This window comes from Saccostrea cucullata, unplaced genomic scaffold, assembly GCF_032062105.1.
Source record: "Saccostrea cucullata isolate Sc308-1 unplaced genomic scaffold, CSIRO_AGI_Scuc_v1 ctg1002, whole genome shotgun sequence".
In the NCBI taxonomy this organism is placed as follows: domain Eukaryota; kingdom Metazoa; phylum Mollusca; class Bivalvia; order Ostreida; family Ostreidae; genus Saccostrea; species Saccostrea cuccullata.
In genome coordinates this window covers 51002-77065 of record NW_026941091.1, presented here as the reverse complement: position 1 = coordinate 77065, position 26064 = coordinate 51002, and the positions used below count along the sequence as shown (strand labels likewise).

Sequence of the window (26064 nt, the reverse complement as noted above, 5' to 3'; positions counted from 1 at the left end):
CGATGTGCACCATCTCCAACGATGACATTCCGGCAAAGAGAGAACAGAGAAGATTAGACAAAGAAAAAACAACAGAACAAAAAAACAAAAAGAAAGAACTACTACAAAAAATGTGTTGAGAGGGGAAGGGGAGGGAAATGTTAGTACTAATTAGTAAGAGTACAAAAATGATAATGAAACCAACTCACCTCTGCTTTTCCTTAACAACTAAGCAATACCTCCATTCCAGCGTTGTTGGCATGCTGTTCCAATCCAATATGCCCAGCCTCCTCCAACGATGTGCACCATCTCCAACGATGACATTCCGGCAAAGAGAGAACAGAGAAGATTAGACAAAGAAAAAACAACAGAACAAAAAACAAAAAGAAAGAACTACTACAAAAAATGTGTTGAGAGGGGAAGGGGAGGGAAATGTTAGTACTAATTAGTAAGAGTACAAAAATGATAATGAAACCAACTCACCTCTGCTTTTCCTTAACAACTAAGCAATACCTCCATTCCAGCGTTGTTGGCATGCTGTTCCAATCCAATATGCCCAGCCTCCTCCAACGATGTGCACCATCTCCAACGATGACATTCCGGCAAAGAGAGAACAGAGAAGATTAGACAAAGAAAAAACAACAGAACAAAAAACAAAAGGAAAGAACTACTACAAAAATGTGTTGAGAGTGGGGGAGGGGAGGGAAATGTTAGTACTAATTAGTAAGAGTGCAAAAATGATAATGAAACCAACTCACCTCTGCTTTTCCTTAACAACTAAGCAATACCTCCATTCCAGCGTTGTTGGCATGCTGTTCCAATCCAATGTGCCCAGCCTCCTCCAACGATGTGCACCATCTCCAACGATGACATTCCGGCAAAGAGAGAACAGAGAAGATTAGACAAAGAAAAAACAACAGAACAAAATACAAAAAGAAAAAACTACTACAAAAAATGTGTTGAGAGTGGGGGAGGGGAGGGAAATGTTAGTACTAATTAGTAAGAGTGCAAAAATGATAATGAAACCAACTCACCTCTGCTTTTCCTTAACAACTAAGCAATACCTCCATTCCAGCGTTGTTGGCATGCTGTTCCAATCCAATATGCCCAGCCTCCTCCAACGATGTGCACCATCTCCAACGATGACATTCCGGCAAAGAGAGAACAGAGAAGATTAGACAAAGAAAAAACAACAGAACAAAAAATAAAAAGAAAGAACTACTACAAAAAATGTGTCGAGAAGGGAAGGGGAGGGAAATGTAAGTACTAATTAGTAAGAGTACAAAAATGATAATGAAACCAACTCACCTCTGCTTTTCCTTAACAACTAAGCAATACCTCCATTCCAGCGTTGTTGGCATGCTGTTCCAATCCAATATGCCCAGCCTCCTCCAACGATGAAGAGTGCCAGATCTCCAACGATGTCCAACGATGAAGTCCCGGCAAAGAGAGAACAGAGAAGATTAGACAAAGAAAAAACAACAGAACAAAATACAAAAAGAAGGAACTACTATAAAAATGTGTTGAGAGTGGGGGAGAGGAGGGAAATGTTAGTACTAATTAGTAAGAGTGCAAAAATGATAATGAAACCAACTCACCTCTTCTTTTCCTTAACAACTAAGCAATACCTCCATTCCAGCGTTGTTGGCATGCTGTTCCAATCCAATATGCCCAGCCTCCTCCAACGATGAAGAGCTAGCAGCCTGCATGTGCACAATCTCCAACGATGAAGTCCCGGCAAAGAGAGAACAGAGAAGATTAGACAAAGAAAAAACAACAGAACAAAAAGAAAAGGAAAAAACTATTACTTCAAAATATGTGTTGAGAGTGAGGGAGGGGAGGGAAATGTTAGTACTAATTAGTAAGAATGCAAAAATGATAATGAAACCAACTCACCTCTTCTTTTCCTTAACGAATTAGCAATACCTCCACTCTAGTGTTGTTGGCATGCTGTCCTATATGCCTAGCCTCCTCCAAGTCTTTGGTATACCATCTCCAACAATGAAGTCTCCGCATAGAAAGAACAAAGAAATCCATTTCAGTGTTGTTTGCATGCTGTTCCAAGTGCTGGGAAATTGAGAAGAAGGAATAAGGTAAAAAAAGGCAAACAAACAAATTAACAAAGGAAACACTTTGTTAGAGAATTGGGAAGGAGATGAAAACATACTAATAGGTAATCAGAGATTAAAGTTCACCTCAATGAAAGCTGTCTTTAAGTAAGGCAAAGTCCCGCAAGTTACATCCCAAAATGCAAAATTTATGCAATTTTGATCTGATACGGCTTGCAGTTGCTTAGAAATAGACTTATCCAAAAACTTAAAACTAGGCACCCATCAAGATAAACTTGCACCCATTACTTAATTAATTTTGCCTGGTCCATTATCTGGAAAATGTATGTGGGATCCAGCATCCGAAGCAATTTAAGTCTATCAACCTTAGTGCAGTAAAGTTTGAGTCCTAGAGTTACTTGGAAATGGGACATGAACCAAAACATTAACCTGTTCACTCATCCAGAAAATGTAGGTCAGATCCAGCATCTAAAGTGTGCATACTAAGATGTATCATCCATGCAAGTTTGGTCATCATAGGTCTCATAGTTACTTAGAAATGAGATCTGTACCAAAACATTGACATGTTCACTCATCTGAAAAAGTAGGTCAGATTCAGCTCCCGAAGCTAGTCCGGTAGGCAAAGCAGTTAAAAATTTCTCTGGACCAATAGCATTTAAAAAAATGTCGGTCCAGATGACCATTTGAAAAAAAATTGAGCATAAATTCAAATTTAAAAAAAAGGTCGGGTTAGGGATGCACATCTATTTTGAAGCCCCACTTAAAGGTCATAAACACAAAAAAAATGGCCGCTTACGCAATATGTTGACGATAGACAATTATATTTGTTATGGCAAAGTCAAAGTTCATGTCATTATGTCTAATGTTAAAGGTGCATGGACAGAGGTTTGAAGTTAATATTTTCTGTATATAATTACATACATTGTAATATTACGACTTACATATTTTAATAGCATTTCACACAAAAATAAATTAAAAATCTTATTTCATTTAAAAGTTACTAAAACTTCCAATTTTTTGGTGGGCTTGATTGACACATCTTTTCATTTGCTTTCACAATTTTTTAACTTTATTCTTAATACTTGGGAGAAGTGGCAATCTTGTTGCCAAAATTGAACATAAAGAAGTTTAATATCATATTTTATTTCCCATTAGGCACCAAATCACTTCAAATTCATGTTAAAACTTGTGAAAATAAAAAATAATTGATTTTCCAGGAGAATATTTGAAAATATCTTTTTTTATAAACCTCAAAATTTAAATTGTTTGTGTACAATTCTTTTCTTTAAACCTATAAAGAATTTTATTATATGATTGAATAATTTCCATCTCTCTAATTGGCTGAGATCCAACTATGATAGAAAATTATTACATTGTATTGACCTGCACGTGATGTTCTATGTCAATACAAGGATTTATTTCCTCTACATTGATCTAAAAATAGATTGGGAAATTCCAAATTGATATAAATTGTTTTGGAAAGCTATTTATACAACTGTGATTTTTTTTCATGTGAAAAAAAAAAAATAAGCGAATACATATATTTAAGGGTGAGGGTGGTAAGAGGGGATGCAGGGACCCCCCCCCCCCTCCAACACTTTTACTGAACAACATGTTTTTTACTTTTTGGCAGTCAGTTTTCCCTGATAATACTCCTTTCTTTAAAAATTTATCCTATAAAAATACTGACATTATATTATTTTTTTTCATGACATCTAAAATTGATATAAGAAAACCATTTCAAATTGATACAACTGGTAACGTTTATTCACATTTTAATTCTGTTTCTCTCTAGTATTTGGCCAGGACTTTTTTTTAAATGCAAGTTTTAAACAAGTAATGAGATGTATCATATTATCAGTGAATCATATAATAAAACAATTATTGCTGGGGGGTTTTCGATCAATACAATGATTCAGCCATCTTCGAAGTATAATATTCACCTTGCCCTTCTGGCTCGGTGAAAATTGTACTCCTCAGATGGCTAAATCATTGTACTGATCTCAAAAAAAACAACAATAATTGTATAATATCTAAGGTTAACAAAAACACATATTTTATTATTGTTGACCAGAAAAAAATTAACAAAACAGCCTTTTGAACACACATACCCACTATTTCGGAATATGAAATTTTTCAATCATTCTTTGCAAAAATTTTAAAAAGTAAAATTTCAGAAGGAGAAACATGCTTAAAATCAACGAAAATAGATCTCTAGTTTGTTTTTTTTTAAACATTAAAAAGCTTTATGTCCATAAAGGCAATTAAGAATCATGTGTCTTTGTTTCTACTTAATGACATATAGATCCTATGAATAGAGTACAAAGTGTTAAATTTCCATAACATCAAATGTACATATCAAATGTAAATCAAATGCTTGTATGACACTATAATAAACAAATATATACCTGCTACATGATTATCATAATCAATCATCCAAAAATATATTATTTAATTCTGTAAAGAAATGATAATTAAATTTTTTTTATTGGTGTGTAAAATTAAAACCAGATCTGTAAAAGTATGGACTTTCCTTAAAGCAAAATGAGCTGCATTTTTGACCATGTTATTTAGCTGTTCAAATGTGTTAATACTATAATAAATGTTTTTATAATTTAAACTTTATGATGAATTAGACTAGAACAAAGTCATAATGCCAAAAATAAAAATAGTCTTGTTTGCTGCTCCCCGACCTACCCTATTTTTTTGCACTGGACCTTAAAGTATTTATTTCGTTTTTGACCCTAAAGTTTTTATTTAGTTTATATGTTTTCAGGAAAAATCAAAAATATTTTAAATGATATTATTGACCAATGACATGTTTAATTTATGTTTTGAAAAAAATATACATTCAAAAAAATTTCAAATAAATATATATGTTTTCATATGGACTTGCAAGAAATCAATGTTGTATAGGACATCAATAATGTAATATGTTGCTTCTATCACAGCTTATAAAAAGTGCTTCAGATTGCAAATAAATTGTATGAGTATAACAAAAGTTTATGAATATTCTTTTTCTTTGTCCTTGAAATAGTTAATTACAATTATGCAACAAAAATTTTCGACATCAGAGTTGCAGCTCATATTGCTTTAAATTGATGTTGCCTGATACAATTTTTTTTACATGAACATGCATGGGCAAATATATTAATTGCTAAATCAACCTATTTTAGATAAACCAGAGAAAAATATAGCTATAGAATTCAATGTATGTGGTCAAATCTAGTAATTGACATTGTAACAGACCTCTGTAATTGATTCTTTTGCCTGATCATAGTGTACTCTTTGCTATCTTCATGACCATATAGGAAATTAAGCCACCCCCAATAATTTTGCTGATATACAGGGTGTTTCATAATATATGTTACATTTATATCTTATTATTTTTCTTAACTATCATACTTCTATTACAATAATATATATATATCATTTTAAACATCAAATCCTGCATTTTTGTTCCATCTGAAAAAGTCAGGGAAAACTTGGTCTTTCAATGATAAATTGTGCTATAAACATGGTTGTCATTATTTGAATATTTTTTTAAATGGACTAAACTTATCCACTCAGTGCTGAATTAATTTTTTCAATTCATGTTACCAATATTGCTGAAATGAATTTTCCAAAAGAATAGAAGCTTTCTAGGATGCTTATCAGAAGGCTTAAGTAACAAGGCTAAAGGACAGGGACAGGCAATGTGTGATAAATGAGTCAAATGACTCAGTATTCCAGAAAGCCTTGTCTTTTAAAGAAATGGAGATTTATTCAGTGAAATGGAGACCTTTATCTAGTGTAGTGTTTGATAGATATTATAAGACATTGATGCTGGCAATATCATCCTTTTCAGCATACATAGAACTTAGAAATATGATTTGAAGTAATAATCAGTATTCAAATTTCCAATAATAAAAGGAAAGAGTTTGACCTTTGCATTTGACATCTCAATCTTTGGGCTCTTTTCTGTAGGGGCCCAGTTCTTAATGAACACAGGGTCTAAACAGCACCCTAGTAAAAATAGTTACGCCTTGTTAAATTGATGCTGGCAATATCAGCCTTTTCAGCATACATAGAACTTAGAAATATGATTTGAATAATAATCAGACTACAGATATTGAATCAGCTCAAACAGAACATATAGACCTTCAAATGAGGGGTTTTTAAGCAGAAATATGTGAGAAGGTTTTATAACTTGTTTTTTTTTTGTTTAATGATGTCAATTTGTAACTGTCACGTGATCTTACCTGCCGATGACTGCAGAAAGACCGCTGCTCGAATGAAGAGATACCGTCAACTGGGCATTTCCAATTTCACCATATCGTCCAGGACGTACATCTGATAAACAAGGAAAAATCTTTGATCATTTGCCCAACTGTCCTGTGTTCACAGTCCTGATAAAGTCAATTTTACAAGTTTGGTACAAACAAAATCAAACTTGCGCTACAAAATGGAACAAAATGCATTCATTACAAGACAACTCACCCGGTGTAAGAATTCAAAAATCCAAGTCAACTTTAAAACACGACAAGTGATTCAACGGAAACATATCACACTCACATCCAGTATGGCGACTTATGAACAAAAGATCAACAGAAAAATCCCACCAAAATGAACACGTGACTAAAGATCGAGAGATCAAAGTGCATCCAATGAAAAACTAGTCTCGTCAACCGACATATTCTATTTATAGCATAAACTGACCCCAACAGTGAATAATGCTCTATCTCGTTCACCAGAGTCCTGTTAGGAGCGAGTGTTAGTCAAAATTCGTTATTCCTGCAATAGAAATAATCGTCAATGCTCGGTCTGTTGATCAAGCCTCAGGAATCATTCGAAAGAAGACTAACCTTACTTAAACTATATCCAAATCACGACAACCCTCCCCCAACCCTCAACAAAGTGAAATACTTTCACAAACCTGTTAAAATGTATCGGAGCCTCCACAAATTTTACCTCTCTTCTTGTATTTATTAGGTCACCTGAGTAAACTCAGGTGACCTATTGCTATCTATTTTCGTCCGTCGTCGTGCGTCGTGCGTTGTGCGTCGTGCGTTAACAGTTGAACATTTTAAGCTTCTTCTCTGCAACTACTCAACCAATTTCAACCAAATTTGGCACAAAGCATCTATGGGTGAAGGGGAACAAAAATTGTGAATTCCATGATCCCTGCACCCCTGGGGCCTGAGGGGTGGGGCCAAAACCACTAAAATTAATGCAATCTTTAAAAATCTTCTTCTTTACTCCTGGACATCAATCAGTCAAACTGTTTGCATGCTTGTAATCAGCATTGAGTCCTCTACCAAAATTGTGAAATTCATGGCCCTGGGGTCAGGGGTTCTAGTGCTAGGGCGGGGCTAAATAAGTATATAGTGATATAAGTTATATATTTCTTTGAAAATCTTCTTCTCTGCTCCCGGTCATTAAATAAACAAACTACTTACATAGTTATAATGAGCAAGAGTGCATCTACCAAAATTGTTAATTTTATGGCCCCAGGGTCAGGGATTCTGCTGTTAGTGCTGGGCTCTATTGATAATATAGTGAAAATACATGAATTCTTTGAAAGTCTTCTTCTCTACTCCTGGGTATTAATTAAACTATCGAAGTGCATATTTATAACGAGCAAGAGTGCCCTTACGTAAATTGGGAATTTTAAAGCCCCAGGGTCAGGGCTTCTTGTGTTGGGGGGGGGGGCTGTATTGATTATAGAGTAAAAATACATGAATTCTTTGAAAATCTTCTTCTCTGCTCCCGGTTATTCAATAGATTAAGTAAGTGCATAGTTATGATGAGTAAGAGTTCCTTTACCAAAATTGTGATTTTTTGGACCTCAAGGTCAGGGGTTCTGGTGTTGGAGGGGGGGGGGCTCTATTTATTATATAGTGAAAATACATGAATTCTTCGAAAATCTTCTTCTTTGCTCCTAGGTATTAAATAAACTAACTAAGTGCATAGTTATAATGAGCAAGAGTGCCTCTACCAAAATTGGGAATTTTACAGCCCCAGGGTCAGAGGTTCTTGTGTTCGGGGGGGGGGGGGGGGGGCTATTGATTATATAGTGAAAATACATGAATTCTTTGAAAATCTTCTTCTTTGCTTCTAGGTAATAAATAAACTAACTAAGTGCATAGTTATAATGAGCATGAGTGTCTCTGCCAAAATTGTGAATTTTAGGACCTCAGGGTCAGGGGTTCTTGTGTTGGGGGGGGGGGGGGCTCTATTGATAATGTAGTGAAAATTCATGAATTCTTTGAAAATCTTTTTCTCTGCTCCTTGGTATTAAATAAACTAACTAAATATATAGTTATAATGAGCAAGAGGAGCAAGAGTGCCTCTACCACAATTGTGAATTTTAGGGCCCTAGGGTCAGGGTTCTGGTGTTAGGGGGGCTCTATTAATTATAGTGAAATACATAAAATCTTTGAAAAATTTCTTTTCTGCTCCTGGCTTTTAAGCAGTTGAATTACCTATATAGTTACAAACAAGGACCGTTAGCTTCCAGAATTGTGAATTTCAAGGACCCAGGGTCAGGGGTACCATAGGGGGGGGGGGGCTGTACTTATAGACTGAAAATGAATGAATTGTTTGAATTCTGCTCCTTGGTATTAATCAAATATTTTTGAAAAACAATGATGCCTTTTCAAAAATTGTGCAATGTGTGGATCTAGGCCTAAGGGTCAGGAGTTCATGTGTAGTAGGGGCACTACTGATTATTGCTGAATATTACTAATTAGTTGAAATGTATTTTTTGTTCCTCTGCCTTGTCTATGGGTATTAAGTATACCAAACTAAGCAACTGCTAAGTGTATAGTTATGATGATCAATGATGCCTCTTTCAAAATTGTGAATGCCATAGCATCTGGCTTAAAACATGAATCAAATTCAATCACTGGAAAGTTGTTGCATAATGCTCAGGTGACCTATAAGGCCCACGTGCCTCTTGTTCTAAAAAGAAACAGTTATAATATGATGTCATTATTTGGATTATTCGGACGCTTTATTATTAATATTTTGAAATTTTTGTTTGAATCTTTTAAGCACACGCATATGATTCGAAATTTTTCTCACAAAGAGGGGTTAAAATCTTATAAATTGTTTTTAAAGTATTAATTTTATTTATTAAATTTTACATCGGCGTTATTACAAACTATCTTAATTAAAATATTGAAATTATGTTTCAATATGCCTGCTCTGTCTTCTGCACAGTATTGAAATGGTAAACGATCAAAAATCCCGAAGTATAACTTACAGTAATGTTTCATCTATTAAATGGATTAAGAAATTCCAAATTAATACATTTTGTGTTTATTATCACAATATTTTTCATTGCATTTGGTTAGTGTCTTCGCCAATGTAAAAAATCAAGAAAGATTTGTGTCAGTTAATATAAGAACATTGTTTTTTTTTTTTTTAGGTCAATACGATGATTTACCCACCTTACGACAAAAATCCGTGCTCGATTAACATACTTCAAGGTTGGTTAAATCTATAAATCATAATATGACCACAATAATACATGTATAATACATAAGCTTAAGATGCAATATCTGGAGATACCGAACAGTATTCAAGCTCAAAAACCATGAGAGCAAACAGGAACCTCCGAAACATCAGAGGTAGGATCGGGTCTCATAGAGGAGAGAGCATTCCCTGCTGACCGATCAGCTGACCGATCAGCCGGTGACGTTCTTTTCATGATCGGAAAATAGCGGAAAAATCCATCGTCAATTGTATAGATAATTGTCTAAAAATCAGTATGAAAAATAAAACGTAAATCGATCATCATTTGCTGACAAGGTCATTGTATGGACTATAGAATTTACAAAATGGTGACTTTAAACGAGACTGCTGACATTCTTGTTTCATCAATTTGTTTGTCCATATATCTTACCTCGTTTTAGAGTGTACATACGTAGAGCATGCCCTTGCCTATGGAATCAACAGAGAGATATAAACTCCGTATGGAGATGATGAACGTATATTGCTGCATAAGTAAGGAAAGTTGACAAGTAGCCAGCGATGTACATACATGTATGTGACCAAATGTGTCGATTCTAAAACAGTTCAAATGAAAAAGAGAGGGACTGAGAAAAATAATTATATAAACAGATGGGCAAACAGGAAGAGAAAAATATCTATAATGCCAAATATGAAAGTGAGAGGTAGAAGCTCAACTATGACATAATTTTACTTTGATACTTCATTTGAACGAATGCAATTCTATATACATATGTACTTTTTACTGTAAGCGTCTCATTTTAACCTTTCTCATAAGCCTAGATAAATTTGCTGATAACCCTTGCTTAGTGCAACCATTTCTTTTACATCGGTTAATTGTGGCTATGCTTACTTTACCTATGCTGAATCAGTAAGCCACAATGCCACCAGGCACGTAGCATCGTTTTTGAAAGTGGGGGTGGGGGGCAACCAGAGAAATTTTTTTTACTTACCTGAAAAAGTTGTCAAGCCAAAAAAAAAAAAAAGGAAAATTTAAAGTTGCCCAAACTCGAAAATCCTATTTTGTGTGTGGGGGGGGGGGGGCAACTTTTTCAAGGCCAAGTTATTTTCAATGACCATTTTCTTCCGACAATACCTTGAAATCACTATACTATGATAAAAAGGGGGGGGGGGGCTTACTTTACCTATGCTGAATCAGTAAGCAACCATCCTTTCAATGAACATTTTCTATAGTAAAGGTCATGTTGGGGAAAAAAGTGGGGGTGGGGGGGGGGGGCAGCCAACATATTATTATCAATTTTGGACAATTTTTTCTCCTTCATAGCCTTCCCTTGCAAAATATGAATCTACTAGTATAAACTAAGAGATACTGTGAACAATGAGCTCATTAAGTGATAACCCCACCTCTCATATGTGAATGTAATGGCAGTGTCCATGTTTTGCTATGGGAAACCCCAAATATGAGTAGAATAAAAGAATACAAGCAAATTCAAAGAATTGTGGTCCCCAACTTTTGGTGTCTCTTTGGGTGAGATGTCATTTTTTTATGACATTTTGTGTCTAATATGAACCCCCTATCATAAGTCATCTATTTAAAAAAAATTCATTGAACTCCAAGGTCAAGGCCAAAGTGTTGAAATTCTTGTTATCCAACGAAAAGTCTTTTCAAAAGGAATACATATATGATGAAGTAAGAAAGAAAGCCCTAGCCCTTACCATTCAAAAGTTATGGTCAAGGTTAAAGTTTTTTCATAAGTAAAAAAATCTCCAAGGTCAAGGTCAAAAAGTCAAGGTTGTTAGCATCAAATAAAAGGTCTTGCCACAAAAAAATACATATGTGAAATATGAAAGTCCTGGTATCTACTGTCCAAAAGTTGTGGCCAAGGTAAAATTTTTGAACAGTAGGTGAAACTCCAATGTCAAGGTCTAAGGGGCAAAGTTCTTGGTATTCAATGAAAGGTCTTCTCACAAGAATCATATATATGAAGTATAAAAGCCCTAGCCCTTACCATTAAAAGTTATGATCAAGGTTAAAGTTTTTTCATAAGTACAGAAACCCCCAAGTTCAAGGTCAAAAGGTCAAAGTTGTTGGTATCCAATAAAAGGTTTTGCTACAAAGAATACATGTATGTGAAATATGAAAGTCCTAGTACCTACCATTTAAAAGTTATGGCCAAAGTAAAAGTTTGGAATTTTTGTGTAAAAGTAGATGAAACTCCAGGGTCAAGGTCAAAAGGTCAAATTTGGTGGTACCAAAAGAAAGGTCTTGTCACAAGGAATACACAGTCATGTGAAATATAAAAGTCATAGCTCCACTGAATCAAAAGTTATGGGCAAGGTTCAAGTTTTGGTGACGGACGGACAGACTGACGAATGAGATTTAATGTCTCCTCACTTTCGCAAAAGCTGGGGACAAAAATAAGGGGTGCACAATGGCAATATGTAATCAAGGTTTTGTGAACAACAGCACTTCCTCCCGAGAGACCATGAAAATCATGAATATAATTGAAAATCTTCACCATTTCTTTTCCGTCTTCTAAAAAAGATATGATGGAATTGTTTTTAATTCACATTTTCTTTCATATAAGTTCTATTTGATAGGAGTCAAGATTCACAATTAGTTATTTGTGTCAAAGGACTTTTCGACGAGTGACATATTGATGATTTTCATCAACTGACAAGATTTGGTTATGCACAAAACATGCAGACGAAAGGAAAATTTGTCTGACTGATGAGTGGATTTTTATTTATTGGCAAGAAAATTAATACTACTATCTTAATAAGAATTTGACTGCACTTTATACTATATTGCACTAGACAAGAATGAAATGTCAATCAACATGAAAAACCAACACTTTTTTAATTTCATGTTCTGATAAAAAGTTAAAAAAAAAAAAACAGACTAGATGGGACTTTTTAAGTTCACATTTTATGAAAAAATCATTCTTTTTGATATGAAATGAAATTAGCAATTAAAAATTATATCGAGAAGACTATTCGAAAAAGTTACGCATTACCATTTTTTTAATCGAACAACCAGTTTGGATATGCAAAAACATCCAGAAAAAACTCTTGTCTTTGACCAATGAGTAAATTTCTTTATTTACATGAGAATTGCTACAGCTTATCTTTATAAGAAGTGCACTTTATTGCGATGAAGGCAAAATGGGAACACACCGATAAAAATATGCAAACATCCATATCCAAGCTTGTTCAAATCAGGACCTTGATCTGAGGTAGCATGAGGCTACCAGGTGAAAGTGGCAAAAATTTCCCAGCATGCATAACTATCTTTATATATCAGGATGTATAAAGTCTAAAAATTGGAGAGTGCCAGCTAGTCTACTAAAATAAGTACTTAATATGTAGTATATAGGTGTTGTTACTACATGGGGACAATGGGGATTATATGTTTTAAAAATAAAGATCGTGGTAAAGATGAACCCCAGATTATAACATCTGAATGTATTTTACACTAGATCACTGGATACACATCTTTCAATTGAAAGAAAAAAGTACACTTTTAACAGCCAAAAAAGAGTTAGTGGAGGACAAATACCTTTTATTGACATACATTGTCATTAAGTGAACATACATTAGTCATACATCAAAGATCCTTTCAAACCCAAAAATCTCTATATATCACAGTCTTTAAATTAATGATTATATTTGAAGGAAGATGAATGAATACCAATAGTAATTTCAACACAGTACAGATGAATTTTACATCTGATACTATAATTATGCAATGAAAATGTCCTATAATTTTGATCTGTCCATCTTATTCATCAGTTTCTCTAGTTTCATGGCCAGTCCCATATCACCTTGGATTTTCAATTTCCCTGACATAAATGCAGATACGGCCTTAAGTTCTCCTTTGAACATCTTGACGAAATCTTCGCTGTCTAGTGACATTGTACAGTTAGCGCCCCCTGGTGCTTCTCCCTTCCCTATGTTGCCTGATCCTGTTTTAAGGTCGATGAACCATACTCCTTCATCATTACCTACAAAACAAAGAACATAGGGAGATAAGATGTGGAAAATGCCTACAGTTTAAAGTATAAAAATTAAATTTGCATACTTTAGTAGAGCAATGCTCTTTTTTTTGCATACATGTCAGCTTAGTTTACCATGAGAGTATAAAAATCCTGTGGGTATAGGTTTTTAATAGGAATGAAAATTTACCTGTTAAGTTGAACTGGAAGACTCCATTCATTGAGGACACAAGTTCTTCACCCAGAAGAGGCTGGATGGCACTGAATGTTTGTTCTGGTCCACTCCCTGAAGATGGGGATCCACCCCCAAATGCTGCCTTGCCACCTTGGCTCTCCAACTGCTTTTTGATTTCATTAGGGTCTTCACCGTCAAGGAAGAAATCAGGAAGTAATGTGCTGCCTACAAAAAAGATATGCCCAAAATAAAAAGCCTGAATAATGATAAATGTATGCATATTCATAATTCAAATTTTCAATAAAATGGACTTTTTAAAAAAAGCAAACACAATGCAAATTAAGGGTATGAAAGTCTTACCAGGAACACAAGAGTAGGGATCAAGGTCAGTAACTCCTGCATTTCTCAGCACCTCGTCATCAATGGCAAAGTGTCCTGTGTATTCAGAGCTTTTCTTGGTTAGGATGACGTAAGCTGCATCACTCATGATCTCAGGTTTTCTGCATTGATCTGCCACCCCGGATCCTCCCCCCAGCATCTCCATGGCAGCAGTATAAATAGCTGTAATATAAAGATTTTAGAATTTCTTTGTTTTTGTTTGATAAATTATATAAATTTACTAGTTGAATTTTTTACCAAATTAAAATGGATGAGTAAAATAAAATTCAAAAAATCTATAATTTGTTCTTAAAGGAGGGTAGGAGCAGCCTATAAAAGTACATTTAAACAGCTGAGCTTATTCTGATAATACAAGCATGCCAGCAATTTCAAGTTTGTCAAACGACTTGCAACAATAAATTCTAGCAATGCTTTACCATTAGAGGTGTATACTGGTATATCTAATAGAAAATGACAAATGTAAAATGCTAGCATCAATCACTATTTCATGTCTAAAGATTACCTGTACGTGGCCAAAGAGCATTGACTGCTATAGAAAGTGGTTTAAATTCTTCAGCCATTCCTAGGACACACATGGACATACCATATTTGGCCATTGTGTATGCTAAAAAAATGGTAAAATACAAGTATATGCATTTCCATATCATTCAAATATTTATACAAAAACATGAAAATAAAGTTCCAAGATCTTGTTCTATTCTGCTTCTTTGAAACTTAATGTACTGTAAAATCACAAATTTTCGTTGGGGGTTTGATTTTAGTTGTTTTCGATGTCAGAAGAGACCCATAAACTCATGTCCACCACGAAATGAATTCTAAATACACAACAACTCAACAATTCTTCATCCATGAATTCAAATCTCCACGAAGCAAGAGTTTTTACTTAAACCACAAAAAGTTGACCCCACGAAAATATGTGATTTTACAGTATATAAATAAAATTAATCAAATAAATAAAAATTGGTTTACCCACCTACATGGTCCTTGAACCAGCGTGGGTTCATGTTGAGTGGAGGGCTAATGTTGAGGATATGTGGATTGCTAGACTTCTGTAGATAGGGCAGGGCAAACTTAGAACTGCAAGGAAGATAAATCAACCAAGTAATTTTCAAGTTCAAAGTAAATAAATTTGTTTTTTTAAATCAGGATTTTATTCACAATTAATTTGTTAATATGCACAAGTATATTATAGTTTATTTCCACAAAAAAGAGACGAAACTGTGAAAAAAAAAATCTGTCAGAACATAAGTATTTACAGTACACTAAGTCACTACAATGAAGGCAAAAGCTCCTGACAATCTGACAAAGAGGTTACAAAAAATGCTAAAAACAAATCCATGAAACCTTACATCAGTAACTCACCACATGTAGGTCCCTCTTGCATTGATGCCATTCATGAGGTCGTATCTCTTGGGGTCGGTGGCAGCGGTTCCCGTCAGACTAATGGCACTGGCGTTATTGACCAGGATGTCTATCCCCCCAAACTTATCTGCAGCTTCCTTCATGGCTGACTGAATGTCATTTTCATTCCTGATGTCCACAGCACATGGTAAGCACTTTCCTCCAGCATCTTCCACTATTAATCATTAATCAATTAACTGGTAATCATAAATCACCAAATACAGTCCAAGTTTAGCTTGTGAAACATGCTCTAAACATTCAAATATCGGTAGCAATACAGTATCTATCCATTTTTCATGATTTTACTTTGGCATCCTAAATTTAAGTACAAAATAGGATGAAATATTTCATATAGTATAATAATGTAAAATCAAAATGTGCATTCTAGCGGTATATACACATAAAATTGATATAAGTTTATTTACATTAATTCAGACACAAATATGATTACAAAACCCGAAACAATACATAGTACATTTGTGACAATTCAACCTAATATCATAATGATCATGATAAAAATCAGTGCTATATCTGATATCCACCTTCTTTAGCGGCTGTGTAGATGGTCCCTGGGAGTTTGGGGTGAGGTTTGGTGGTCTTGGCTACGATAACAATGTTGGCGCCATCTTGTGCTGCCTTCAGAGCAATGGCCTTCCCTATACCTCTGCTAGCTCCCGTAATGAAGAGAGTCTTTCCAGCCAACAACCTTAAAAGGTTAATACATGTATACATGTAAAATTTTTTTTGATATGATAGACACACTGTGTGTAACCTCTGACATACACTTTGAGTAAATTAATACTTGAAATCAGTTTGAAGATGAAATTCATTTAAAATAAAGCATTTTAAAATGTACAGTGAAGGGAACAGTACTATCGGAATGTGGATACTGGCTAATGTGTAAACAGTTCTAAATTCTGAGTGAATCTCACCATTCCATACATATGACAAGAAATTATAAAATCTTTTTACATAGATCTAAGAGGAAGCAAATAGCATCTTTGACTTAAATATTTTAATTAAATTCAATTATGTGCACAAGGTTTACCAATGTGTTTACCGGTAAGTGAATCAATAATTACCGACTGATGCAAACTTTTAAGATAGCAATCTTATTTTTGACCTTTGGCCTCTATCATGTATCTTAAGTCTGACCTAATCCCATCTTCGCTAGACAAGTGTCTGATTCATTTCCCTAGGAAAACATTTGACCAAGGGAAACGAATCAGACACTTGACTAGCGAAGATGACCTTAACCTAACAAGTCTGGAATTGGTGTACTTAGCATTCATCAATATGAAAGTCTTGATCATAAAAAAGTCTAAAGCAGTAAAGTTCGTAACCAAGATTTTAAGTTGGGGACAAACAGGACTGTACCTAAGTTCTTGGAACTTATGACCAATTCAATAGATGTAATGGCAGTAAGATATTTTCAAAACAGATCAAACGTTACTTATGCCCCAAACTTCAATTAAATTGTCTAAAAATTCAAAGAAAACTAAAATTTTCTGGAAAAAAGATTTTTCCCACCAGCCTACTGACCTTAACATTTTACCTTAAGTTGGGAAATGGCAAGCAAACAATATTTTAAAATTGGCCTGGGTCTACAATTTGTTTTCTATCTATTAAGCATAAATGCATTTTATGCTTACCTGAGCCAAAGGCTCAAGTGACTTTTTTAATTGTCAAATATATAATAATATGTCCCATATAAAAGAGATCTTTTTGAACATTGACTTTGCATTTTAAACTGGCTGGGGCACAGGTAAAAAAGGATAATTAGAAAACTACATTACCCTTTGTTTGGTATCCTGTAAAATAATCCAGGCAGCAATTTATAATATCAGGTTTATTCAAATACTATTATACCTTACATTACGCTAAAAACTACTGGTAACTTTGATAAATAACAGAAGCTTAATTCCCTTTTTACTGCATCCAGTATTTCTTGCATTAATTCAATTTTCATGAAATATTCTAATTCTGTTATATTTTGCTTCTAACAAACTATGAAAAAAAAAACTATTATATTTACATTAAACGGAGTAAAACAATGTAAAAAGTGTTAAAATATGGTATAAATATAAGTCAATTAGATTAAGCCTCTTAATTTGCGTATGCCAGCAATACATTTCTTTGATTAATTTCATTTACTTTGGACCCATTTTTTATTTGAAGCTGCATGTATTTAAGATTATTATACATCATCAGAACCCAGGGATTTTTATCTCTGTTATTGAACTCATGATTGTGCTATATCTAATCAGTGATAAGAAACTTGGTAATTTTTAACAATTTGTAACAGGAGAGGAAAAATGCAATGGACCAGACTTGGATTCAAAACCAGGCCCCCTGAATCCTGATCCAGTCAGGTGCTCTACCAGTTTAAATAGTCCTATCTGCAATCCATACTGTCTGACTGCCACATTCCACCTTCCTAATAAGTTAAAGGTCTTTGGCCCCCAAATACACTAACCTAGGCTCTTCTCCATATAGGCCTTTTACTTGTCATATCCAGGGCATGACACAGCACCAAATGTATCCAGAGAGGTGGAAAATGTGACTGACCAGACCGGGATTTGAACCAAGGCCTCCTCAATCTCCAATCAAGTTCACTACCAACAGAGATATCTAGCCACAGGCAATCAAACCTGTCTGACTGCCACAATTGTTTTAACATTTTATTCACGTTAAGAGTACTTTGCAGAAATATTGGATTAAAATGGACCTGTGTCAGTGATACAGGAGAAGAATTAAAAAAAATACATATACAGACGACAATGAAGAAGACTAATGGACGCAAAGTTCACTTATGCCTTTGGCTCATAAAAGCTTAATTACACTAGATCTATGCAAAGTTTGTCTTTTTTATTTCAAGCGTTTGCAGTGAAAAATCACAGAAAGGCCTGAGGGAAAACTGAGATAATTCGAGCTGTAAGAAGGCATCGTGCGGGGAGTGCTTTATTGATAATTTATATACAATATCTATAAATGTCATTCACAATCAAAGATATATGTAAACGTTACCCTGAATTTGCAGCCATTCTGGAATTTGCTGTGTTTGCAGGTGTTTTACTTGTCTTGTCCCCCGAATCTTTGGACTTTGACACCTTTCAGTGCCGGTTGCTGACCCGCTTAAATTTAAGAAGAGAAATTATACAAAACGAATAAATATTTCATATTTCTTTTAAAGAGTAAAATCGGATTTAAAGAAAAGTAATCAATTCTTTCATAAAACATAAAATACAGAGTTTAACTAAATATCAAAAAATGAAATTTGATGAACCCAACATAAAAAATACATAATTATGTTGAGTGGCATTTTTGAATTCTTAAAAAAAAAACATTCAATGATGTTGACAGTTTTTAGATATTTTGATATCTAGGACGTCAGGTAACACTGTAGAGTAAGACGTATAATTTATACCAATTGATATTGTGCAAGTATTTTGTGAAATAAAAAAATATATATATTTCCTCTGTAAACATGGTAAATGTGGATAAAACATGCAATTTTTTTTGGCTTGTAAACTTGCAAACTTCTACCCATGATTGCATGCATGATACTGGGATACTGTAACTGTATGTTAGCCATGTACATTATAATCTGGTTATAATAGTATAAACACGGACCTATTACATAGTGTATACCACCATAATATGAATATGTATTAATTTTTGCGGAGGAAGAATGGTTCAACCCTTGTATAGATCTCGATGACTAATTGTCCCTTTACTTTACTTTAGTCAGGGTACCTGTAAAGTGCGAAACGAAATAGAAACGAAACGAAACGAAATCTGCCGAAACGAAACGAAATCTACCGAAATCTACCGAAACGAAACCTACCGAAACGAAACGAAATCACGACGAAACGAAACGAAACCTGCCGAAACGAAACGAAACAAAACTATGAAAATGTTTGGGGTTTTTTTCAAATCAAGGTACACGTATATAATTATATATGTGTAACTGCATGTGAACTTTTTTTTTTACTCAAATAAAATTTATATACACATGTATATATATATATATATAGTTCAAGCACTTGTTAATATAAAATTTTTAGATTATTGATAAATTATGCTCCCTTCTCAGTCTAATGATGTATTTACATGTTTACCAGCTGCAAATATGCACGAGCGTACTATGCATGTATAATTTCAATATGTGCAGTATTTTTTAATTTTTATATCTTACTCTTATTTTCAGTCCTTATTTATCTAGATACAATATATCTATCAAAATTGATGTTGTTATATGTAAAGGCTCGTTTATGTACGGGTCGAAATAAAGTCACTGTACTGTTGTATTGCGAATGTCTTAAAACATAGGATAAACCAGCGACTTAGAGTATTTAGTAATCCATTCCGAGGTGTCTGGTTTTATTGTTCAGTTATACATGTAACTACAACCGGAATCTTGTGTATCCTTTCTACGTACATACAGTCCTATTTTTATCGAGGTAATTTTCGAAAAAGAAATGAGTGGTTTGCAATAAAATACATCATTAGACTGAGAAGGGAGCACAATTTATCAATGATCTAAAATTTTATATTAACAAGTGCTTGAACTATATATATATATATACATGTGTATATAAATTTTATTTGATTAAAAAAAAAAGTTCACATGCAGGTACACATATATAATTATATACGTGTACCTTGATTTGAAAAAAAAACCCAAACATTTTTATAGTTTTGTTTCGTTTCGTTTCGTCGTGATTTCGTTTCGTTTCGGTAGGTTTCGTTTCGTTTCGGTAGATTTCGTTTCGTTTCGGCAGATTTCGTTTCGTTTTGTTTCTATTTCGTTTCGCACTTTACATGTACCCCTTTAGTCAGGTGCTCTTTCAACTACTACTAGTAATCTAACAGACCACCTGCAATTGCACCTGCATCATATCCACATTTCTCCCCCTTTAAAAGTCTTTACTCTCCAAAGAAATTCAGGCTCGGATCCAAGAAATGAAGTTAGACTAGGGGGCGCCAAAAGTAGGCAAGGGGTCTGGGGGGCCGCCTTGAGGCCCCCAGTGGGTCCAGGGCAAAGCCCAGGTGGGGGCCCAGGGTGCGAAGCCCACGGAAGCTCCTGGATTCTAGAGATTTTGTAGGGGGTAAAAATGATGTTTACCAAGTATACATATTTACATTTTCTAGACAAAACTGTGATTTACGTAAATTTTGACAATTTTAGGGGGGGGGGGGGGCGTTCGCCTACTAGCGCCCAACTGCAATTGCACATGCCCTTTAAATCCGCCACTGAAATTAACCAAAGCCCTTCCCTTAAATTGCCATATATCGTCGGAACCCTGGATGCACTAGCTGGTTTCTCTCTGTAATACAACTGGATGCATTCAAGAAAATTATACATTTAAGCTTGAGGTTTTTAAGCTTGTACGTGTTGTTTGTTACTTGTTTGATCTATTTGACTCTAACCTAAATAATTTTAAAATGTCAAAGTTACAGGTTTGAGAAAATTATTTTGCCTGGTAATATTCATATGGAGGCATTGTTAGATAGTGTAGAATCAAGTTTAATTATTCAAAACATGACCCTGGGAGGTATTTAGGGTTGGACCACAATGAATGATTAAATGAAAATCCTCCTCTCAAGAACAGGGAGGTCATGATGACTCAATTATTAATATAGAAGTATCCATTAGTATTATAGATAAGTTTGTTCATAAAATCAATTAACCTTAAGTTATTTTCAAATATGGTTGTTGCTTAGTTTCTCCATGGAAGAATTAATCTCAGAACAGTTCTAGTTTCATTGCTTAAAGTAGGAGAAGTAAGTAGAAATTCATTAAATGTTTCAGCATGAGTCAGAGAGGAGTGGCACCTCAGAGGAGGACCTTTGTGGTCGGAGTAGGGACCACCAAATTTGAGAAACCTCTCACCAAGGACTGGGACTATCCAGATATGGGGAGGGAAGCAGGTATTGATTCACATGCAAGCATTTTAGTTCGATTCTTGTCATACTATGACTTTGCATTGAGGTTATGCTGGTCTTCACTCATGTCTTAAACTGTTTTATAATTATTATATCCTATTCTCAGAATCTAAGAGAATTTTTTCTGATAACTCTTATGACCCTCTCATTTTTAATTGGTAAAAATTTCATTACTTTTGTGATACACAGAAATGTTATCTAATTCCATTTGCCTACTTTCAGGTCTTGCGGCCTTGACAGATGCCGAGATTGACTACCACCAGATACAGGCTGTTGTGGCCAGTTACTGTTATGGTGAGCCCACGTCCGGGCAGCGGGCCGTGTATGAACTGGGCCTCACTGGCGTGCCCGTCTTCAATGTCAACAATAACTGCTCCTCGGGATCCAGTGCCCTTATGTTGGCACGAAGGCTGGTTCAGAGTGGAACTGAGGACTGTGTACTTGCCTTAGGTAAAGGGTCAGAACTCAGCTCTTGTATATTTAGATACCTTATATTGGGCGTATTCAAATTTTTTTTCTCCATGAAATGCTTTGCATAAAAGTAATAGAACTGGTTTATGGAAAAATCAAATTAAAGGAGACCTGCTTTTCACCTTTTGAATGTAATAAAAAGAACAAGCTACTGTTGCATTATATGTAGACCAGCTGCATGTAAATTTTCTCTTGTGAATTTTCAATTTTCTTGTAAATTATGGAATTTTTTTTATACATTTAGGCTTTGAAAAAATGGAGAGAGGTTTATCTGAGAAATATACAGATAGAACCTCTCCTGTGAAACGTCATATGGACCACATGGTCAATATAGGTGCGGAGCCAGGTCTGATTCAACCAAGGATGAACAACATGACCTCAGACGTTGTCAAACTCTATGCATATGCTGCCAGGGAATACCTGAAGAAATATCCAAACACCACAGTAGATGACTTTGTAAACATTGCTTATAAAAATCACAAACAGAGTGTCAACAATCCATTTGCTACCATACAGAAAGAGATATCTAAGGAAGACATTAAATCCAAGCTGATGTTGTGTTATCCAATTACGTTCTGGATGTCTGCTCCAACAGCAGACGGCGGAGCTGCAGCTATCGTCTGCAGCGAGGAATTCATGGTCAAGAACAACTTACAGCGACAGGCGGTGGAAATCCTTTCTCAGCACATGGTGACTGATACTAGTGCCTCCTTTCAGGAGAGTTTCCTGGATTTATCTGGCTACCACATGGCTAAAGAGGCAGCCAGCAGGTGCTACAGAGACACTGGATTGTCTCCCTTGGACGTGGATGTTTTGGAAGTACATGACTGTTTCTCATGTAATGAGCTGTTCATGTACGAAGCCCTGCAGCTAGCCCCGGAGGGTAAAGGAGCAGAGCTGATAAGAAACGGTAAATGGGTGACAAACCGCAACAATGGACAGATTTGTGTGTTAAACAATAAATGGGTTGTGAATCCTTCTGGGGGACTGGAGTCCAAAGGTCATCCTATTGGTGCAACAGGTGAGTGAGGTTTACCAGGTAAAATTCATTAATTAAACAAAAACTTGACAACGAGCATTAGCTGAGATTTTAAAATTTTCATTTTTCTCCTATATTTGTATGCTGCAGGTATTATGTAATGATACACAAAATTTATTAGCCTTCAGATACGTCTTTAAAAAATCCTTTTATCTTTTAGAATACATGTGTAAATAATGTATATTAATTCATACATGTACCAGATGGAAAATTTTGCCCAATGGATCTTGTGACATTACACATAATAAGTTGTCAATGTAACTGTTAATTGATATGTATTTTTACCTCCCATCTCTTACTACGGTAAGTGCACATAGCAAATATTTATTTTCCACTACATGTCTAGTAAAATTAGTAATTTTTTTTGTTTAGGCATAGCACAGTGTGTTGAGCTAGTGAATCAGCTGAGGGGACTGGCTGATCAGAAACAAGTGGATGGGGCCAAAATAGCCATGCAGCACAACTTTGGTATAGGGGGCGCTGCAGTGGTCACCATGTACAAGAAATACCAGCCACTCCCAATGTCTGCCAAACTGTGAAAATATCAAAGCTGAAAACTACTCGTGCCTCTATGTATTGACCATTTTTATTTTAATTTTAAGCTCAATTTGTTTCATTTATGAGAGTTTTAATTTTAATGGATATAAATTATGAAATGGCTGTGATTTTCAACAGATTTCATTGTTTTTGTCACTATATGGCATAATTTTGGAGCATAATACATGTAAATTAAGGTATAACATTTAAATTACCTTGCTGATGACATCTGTCATACACTTCATAAATATATTTCTTAAACTACTACATTGAAGAATGCTGAAATTGTTTATGCTTTTTTGTTTGTTAGTAAATCAAAGTATTGCCCATACTTTACTTTGTAAAGGTGATTTACCGGTATTAACTGTTGCAGAGAAAGAGTACTTTTTCTAAATTGTACAAATAGGGTATTTATCAGAGTCATATTTTAATTGAACATTATTTTTATGTGATATGTTACCAAGTTAGCTCATCGTTAAACTATCGATATATCTGTTCAATTTTCCACTGGCAGATGAAATTATTTATTTGTTAAAGTACCCTATATATCACTGTTTAAAAATAAAAAGTTTTCTTTTTACAATTTGTAGGTTAATTTTTTTTAAACATTCCAAGGTTTAATTTTTTGAAAATAAATTAATCAGCGTTTTTTTTCCTCTTAATGCTGAGTCCTATAAATATTTAACTTTTTTATTGTGATACAGTGTATTTTATCATGCAGTTATCTTTCTGCAAGTCCTTTTCCGCTCATTTGTGTAATACAAGTAAATGGGCTATTAAATACATGTATTTTGTTAACATTTAAACAGTTGTAAAAGTAAACATGCACCAATTTAATAGGGCTAGGTAAATAATGTACATTAGTATTTAAAGAATATGTAAAATGATGATCTTGGGATGACAATCATAATTTGTTTATGCAGTTATAAATGGAACTTTATTTATTTACCTCACAGTAATGATTGATGCCTTGAGTGTTATATTTTACATAAATAATTACCGGTACATGTATTAATAAACTGCTACAATCATTGAAAAAAAATTCAATGAAATATATTTGTCTATATACATTGAATATATATTGAAATGAAAATCTGTCAATGTGGATCATCCCGGTAAAATCTGATTCAAATAAAATGATTATTTATTATGGCTTTGTAATTCATCGTCAGTTAATAGGGTCATTACAACCAAATTATTTCCCACCTACTTTTATTATAACTACTGTGGTTTCATCAATATTCATAGAGCACCAATTTTCGAGGATTTCGTTGTTGAACAGACCCATGAATTCAAATGCTTATTGAATTAAGAAATATCCTATTCATTTGTATAGGCAATGCTTTTATCCATGAAATTACGTTTCCTTGAAAACATCTGTTTAATAAAATCCACGAAAATTGATGCCCACGAAAATTGATGAAACCACAGTATAACATACTCCATGCAGACTTGTGAGTACATATATGGAGCAGCTACATTAAGAAAACAAAATATTTACTTCTCAGAGCCCCAGATGAATTTGTGGATGCCATTAAGTCAGATGTTTGTTTGTTTGTTTGTGTAGGTAGTAAGACATTTCTTCATAATAAGTTAATAGGAATGAAAATTGGATCAATGGTCAAAGGGAAATAACTCGAAAATGTTCCCAAATGGAAGAATGGTTTTGACTGCAGCAGAAGATCCAGTCTTTGTCACTTAAAATGTAGTCAACATCTTTGTCAGCAAGTGATAATTATTTCTGGGTAAAGTTTTTAAAAAAAAAATGAATACTTCATTTGGACTGAAAATATGGTAATTCTGAAGATGCAAAAATGTTTCTGTTCATTCTTCCCCAATCCAAATGCAGGGGTATTGTTCATTTTAAAATGACTGATTGTTTGAAAATTACTGTCTCATTCAGAAACTTCTTTACATATATTTCATTAATACAGATGCAAATTTTACTGCATCTTAATTGCATATGATCTAGTAGTTTGTAATCATCTAGATTTAGGATAATTTCAAAGGTCAAGGGCATTTCAATGAAATAAAATAAATTGCCAACACCATATCTCACTTGAGCTTTTCAAAAAAGCTCAGTTTCAAAGAAACTACCCAAGATATTTTCATCAAACTTCATAGGATGATAGATATTGATGAGAGCTATGCCACTGCATCAACATTTTTTGACATTGACCTTTCCTTTGACCTTGACCTCACTTTTCTTAAATGAGTGTTTAGCTCAGTTTGAAAGATACCATTCAAGAAAGTGTTATCAAACTTCATATGCTAATACTTACTGATGAGAGCTATTCAACTGCATCAACATTTGACCTTGACCTTTCCTTTGACCTTGATCTCACTTTTCTTGATTAAATGTTTAGCTCAGTTTTAAAGATACCATTCAAGATAGTGTTGTAAAACTTTATATGCTGATACATACTGATGAGAGCTTTTCAACTGCATCAACATTTTTTTTTACTTAGACCCTTCCTTTGACCTTGATCTCACTATTATCAAATTGTGATTATGTCAGTTTTAAAGAAACCATTAATATTTTTCAACTTCATATGCTGATACATACTGATGAGAGCTTTTCAACTGCATCAACAT

At 34.4% G+C, this 26064-nt stretch overlaps 2 protein-coding genes across 3 annotated transcripts; one reads left to right on the top strand and one right to left on the bottom strand.

Moving 5' to 3' along the window:
- Nucleotides 1–13048: 13048 nt before the first annotated feature.
- LOC134257181 (hydroxysteroid dehydrogenase-like protein 2) lies at nt 13049–18610 on the bottom strand. 2 transcript variants are annotated; one of them, XM_062739824.1, is made up of 9 exons: nt 18501–18603; nt 17270–17284; nt 16016–16179; nt 15435–15648; nt 15046–15149; nt 14575–14676; nt 14034–14234; nt 13689–13898; nt 13049–13507 (listed from the first exon to the last, which is right to left on the bottom strand). In XM_062739824.1, the coding sequence occupies exons 1-9, from the start codon at nt 18515–18517 to the stop codon at nt 13263–13265; spliced, it is 1272 nt and encodes a 423-aa protein (XP_062595808.1). In that variant the 5' UTR covers nt 18518–18603; the 3' UTR covers nt 13049–13262. The 2 variants fall into 2 exon arrangements, with proteins under 2 accessions (XP_062595808.1, XP_062595809.1); XM_062739825.1 differs by lacking the exon at nt 17270–17284 and having other exon boundaries at nt 18501–18610.
- Nucleotides 18611–18807: 197 nt separating this feature from the next.
- Nucleotides 18808–24619, top strand: LOC134257177 (sterol carrier protein 2-like). Its single transcript, XM_062739821.1, has 5 exons — nt 18808–18867; nt 21289–21407; nt 21645–21872; nt 22138–22914; nt 23305–24619. Exons 2-5 carry the CDS (start codon nt 21290–21292, stop codon nt 23469–23471), a joined length of 1290 nt encoding a protein of 429 aa, XP_062595805.1. The 5' UTR covers nt 18808–18867; nt 21289; the 3' UTR covers nt 23472–24619.
- The last annotated feature ends 1445 nt before the right edge of the window (nt 24620–26064 follow it).

Bases quoted from the DNA above. Each gene is read 5' to 3' on its own strand.
- LOC134257181 (XM_062739824.1), bottom strand. The intron at 15,649-16,015 runs GTGGATATCAGA...AATGATTAATAG, and splicing joins CTACACAGCCGCTAAAGAAG to TGGAAGATGCTGGAGGAAAG. The intron at 14,677-15,045 runs GTGGGTAAACCA...CCATTTTTTTAG, and splicing joins CTGGTTCAAGGACCATGTAG to CATACACAATGGCCAAATAT.
- LOC134257177 (XM_062739821.1), top strand. From the start codon at position 21,290: ATGAGTCAGAGAGGAGTGGCACCTCAGAGGAGGACCTTTGTGGTCGGA. The intron at 21,873-22,137 runs GTAAAGGGTCAG...TTATACATTTAG, and splicing joins GGACTGTGTACTTGCCTTAG to GCTTTGAAAAAATGGAGAGA. The intron at 22,915-23,304 runs GTGAGTGAGGTT...TTTTTTGTTTAG, and splicing joins TCATCCTATTGGTGCAACAG to GCATAGCACAGTGTGTTGAG.